The sequence below is a fragment of the Fukomys damarensis genome, unplaced genomic scaffold (genome assembly GCF_012274545.1).
Source record: "Fukomys damarensis isolate Sample0158 unplaced genomic scaffold, DMR_v1.0_HiC HiC_scaffold_37, whole genome shotgun sequence".
Lineage (NCBI taxonomy): Eukaryota > Metazoa > Chordata > Mammalia > Rodentia > Bathyergidae > Fukomys > Fukomys damarensis.
In genome coordinates this window covers 10,025,310-10,029,028 of record NW_022900949.1, presented here as the reverse complement: position 1 = coordinate 10,029,028, position 3,719 = coordinate 10,025,310, and the positions used below count along the sequence as shown (strand labels likewise).

At 57.1% G+C, this 3,719-nt stretch overlaps 1 protein-coding gene across 1 annotated transcript in view; it reads right to left on the bottom strand.

Annotated features, from left to right (window-relative positions):
- The window catches only part of Btbd2 (BTB domain containing 2), a 6,869-nt gene extending 4,005 nt beyond the window's left edge, over positions 1-2,864 (bottom strand). Inside the window, exons 1-3 of the mRNA XM_010634901.3 lie at positions 2,374-2,864; positions 1,290-1,446; positions 248-353 (exon numbers count right to left, since the gene is read on the bottom strand). Of these exons, the coding sequence (XP_010633203.1) occupies positions 248-353; positions 1,290-1,446; positions 2,374-2,456 (346 nt within the window). The 5' untranslated portion in view covers positions 2,457-2,864. The remainder of the gene's footprint in view (positions 1-247; positions 354-1,289; positions 1,447-2,373) is intronic.
- Between the last annotated feature and the right edge of the window lie 855 nt (positions 2,865-3,719).

Below are 3,719 nucleotides of genomic sequence, written 5' to 3'. Positions count from 1 at the left end.
ACAAAAAAAAAAAAAAAAAAAACTCACTGTTCCCAAAGTCTGCTGAGCCTCTCTTAGGAAGGCAAGGGGGTCCCCATGGGTTGGGATCGTGGGGACACAAGGAAGGACAAGCCCCCAGCCAGGATTCCCCCCAGGAGTTTCCGAGTCTGCAGCCACCTGGAGCAGTAGTCCTAGGTCCCCCACAAGTCTCCCTAGGAGCCCTCAGCCCAGCCCCAAGCCCCACATCGGGTCTACTGCCCTGGCTCACCCAGGTCAATGTCGGTGAAGCCCTCAGCGGTGATGGCATCAGCCGTGTTCTTGTCGATGCTCTCCAGGCACAGGCTGGCCAGCTGTGGCTCATCAAACAGGCGTGCCTGGTGACACAAGGACTGGGCTCAGGATGGTGGTGCTTGGCCACCCTGGGCCCTGCTCCACACCCACCACAGCTGGGCATGGTGACACACACCTGTTGTCCCATCTACATGAGGTTGAGGCAAGATACCAGTGGAGCCCAGGGGCTTGGGGCCAACCTGGGCCACACATCGAGGTGCCATCTCAAGGAAAAAACACTAAAATTGCCAGGCCTGTCACCCCAGCTACTAGGGAAGCTGGAGTAAAAGGAGTACAAGTTCTAAACCAGGCTCGGCAGCTGAGCAAGGCCTTGTCTCAAGAACAAAACAGCATGAGTTCAAGTGGAGCCCCAGAGCTCTGACCCAAGGCCTCCCAAGCGTTGGCCCTGGGCAGCCAGTTCGCTGTAGCCACAGGTCAGGCACCACACCCCCTGGGGCAGAAGCCACCTGGACAGCCTTCAACCCCAGAGGGACCCTGGCTGTCTGTGAGACCAGAAGCTCAAGGCTCCCGCAGCTGCCTGCCCACTGTACCTCTTCCTAGTCTGCACAGCCACACCAGTCCCACCAGCCCATCAGACCCCAAAAGCCCAAACCTGTGTGCCCCATGACCCCGGCACCTCCCTGCCAACCCGCCGCTTCCCTGTGACGAGACACAGCCACTGAGCCAAGCCAGGTGTGGTGGTGCCTGCCTGTCAGCCCAGCACTCTGGGAGGCTGAGGCAGGAGGATGGCAAGTTCCAGCCCAGCTTGCACATCTTAGCGAGACCCTGTCTCAAAATAAAAAATAAAAAGGGCTGGGATGTAGCTCAGTGGAAAGGCCCTGGGCTCCATCCCCAGTACTAAAGAAAAAAACAAGTCTTTGGGGAACAAGATACTCAATCTGACCTCAGGGCAGGACCCCTGGCCACCTGCCCACCCGGATCCCAGCCTGGCTGCACCCTGTCCCCACATCCCCTGCCACCTGTGTAAGCAGCATGAAAGCGTTGTCGGCCCGCAGGTTCTTCTTCAGGAACTCCACACAGTGGGCCTCAAGCGCAGGCACCGCATACTTCTTGGCAGTGTACAGTGTGGTCATGACGGTCTCAGGCCCAATCTGCACCTCATCCGAGTACAGGAACCTGAGGTGTGTGGGGGCTGTGAGGATATCAGACCCGGCTGTGCCCACCCCGCAAAGCTGGCGGAATCCAGCTGCCCCACTGCATGGGTCGGAAGGATCCCTGAGGAACCATCCAGAATCACCACCCATGGGTGCTCTCAGAATTGGGGACACAACCCAGAAGGTTAAACCCAGGTCCAGCTGAGCCCTGACCAAGCACACTCTGAAACATGTCTACCCAGCATGGTTCAGCCTATGTGCAAGGGAGCTGGCAGAGGACATGTGGCTCCTCCCTGTGGTCTCCTTCCTCTCCCCAGAGCTCAAGCCCCACTGCAAACCTTGTGACTCAAGATCCCAAACATCAAACTGAATCACAGGTATGTGTGGATGACCATGACCTACCCACAGCTCACTGAACATGGACCACACTGGGGTCAATTAAAAAAGAAAAAAGCAAACCAGGTGTAATGGTATACACCTGTTATCCTAGTACTCTGGGAGGCTGAGGCAGGAGGATCTGAAGTTTGAGCCCAACCCAGGCAACTTAGTGAGAACTTGTCTCAAAATTAAAAAAATATAAGGGCCAGGTACTAGACACAGTGGTGCACACCTGTGATTCCAGCACTTGGGAGGCTGAGGCAGGAGTATCAGTGAGTTTTGAGGCCAGCCTGAACTATATAGCAAGATCCTGTCTCAAAAAATGGAAAAAAGGCTGGGGATTTAGCTCAGTGGGTTGGTGGGCTGCCTCGCAAGTGCAAGGATCCAAGTTCGATTCCCGGTACCAAAGGAAAAAAAAAAAATGGAAAAAAAAAAAGTGACACACTAGAATTATTCTTGAGGTGTTGCCTGGAGCCAGGCCCTCCTCAAGGTGGTTCTGGAGCTCTCTTTGGAGAAGGTGCAAGACTGTGGGCGTCCCTTGTCCCCACCCCACCAGGCCCCAGAGGCTCACTTGAGCAGAGCCAGAAAGGCTGCGGGCTCCACATCGGGCAGCTCGATCTCCGTGGACGTGGTGGCCATGCCACCATTGAACATGGCATCGAAGACGGCGCTACCCACGGCCAGCACAAACCTGGGGCAGAGACAGGGCACTTGTCAGCCTGGCTGGTGGTACGAGCTGTGACCCCCACCGGGGACCTCAGCCAGTCAGGCAGATTCCAGGCCAGAACACAGCAGGGACAGCTGCCCCCCGGAAGGCCAGCCAGGGTGGGAGCAGCACTGCCTGATGGGCAGCAGTGAGGCCTAGCAACCCCAAGTCCATCCTTTGCTCTGTGCTCACGCCCCGTCCCTGTCCTTCCTGCCCTGGCCTAGCTGTTGTGCAGCAGACATGATCCCTGAGGGCCGGGCCGCCTAAGCTGGGCCAAGAGCTCGCAGCCCCTTTGGGACCATGAGGCCTTGAGCAGTTCCCATGTCCCCATCCTCCCCTACATCCCTAGCCACAGCAACCTGTGCCCCAACTGCTCAAGGTTGTGCAGCCGGCTCCCAGCCCACGCAGTCCCTGCCGACGTGTGCTTTCCAGAAATAAAGCGCCTCTGCAGTGCCTTTTCTTGCTTGTTTTAAAAAGCATCTTGGTCCCCTGCAGGGAAATCTCTTGAGGACAATTCAACAGCTGAAAGTGGAAAGCAGAGGCACCCAGCTGCGCTACATGTGGGCGGGGGCCCCGAGCCACCAAAGGAGGACAGTCAAGGACATGGGTCACGCACAGCGATGCCATCCCGGCCCAGGGCAGCTCAGGTGGCTCTGCCAGCAGCAGGGTGGGGCTCCAGGCAGCCTCCCCTCCAGAGGTCCACATGCCCAGCAGCACCTCTGCCTCCCCCACAGGGCTCAGTGCCTCTTCCCCTCAGGCACAAATGACCACGATGTCTGCATGGGCCACAGACACCCATGTTCGGGGCAGCCCAGTGTCGTGGATGAACAGAGGGACATTGAGGTCCAGCCACACACGGGGACAGCACTCAGGCGGGACAGGAGCGAGGCTGTAACACCCACCACAGCGTGGGCGGACCCTGAGGTCACTGCTCAGTGAGAGACACCAGACATAAGAGGACATGGTGTGGTGGGCTCCACGGACAGGAAACACCCAGGACAGGCGACTCCAGAGACAGGAAGTGGACTTGGAAGTGTGGGGCTGAGGAGCGGGCAGTGTTTCATGAAGACAGAGGCTCAGTTTAGGAAGATAAAGAAGTACTGGAGATAGAGGGTGGGGACAACTGCATGCTGCTTTGTGAGTGTGTTAAATGCCACCGAGCTGTGTGCTGAAATGGTTATGATGGTAAAAACAAATTTTTTTTTTTTTTT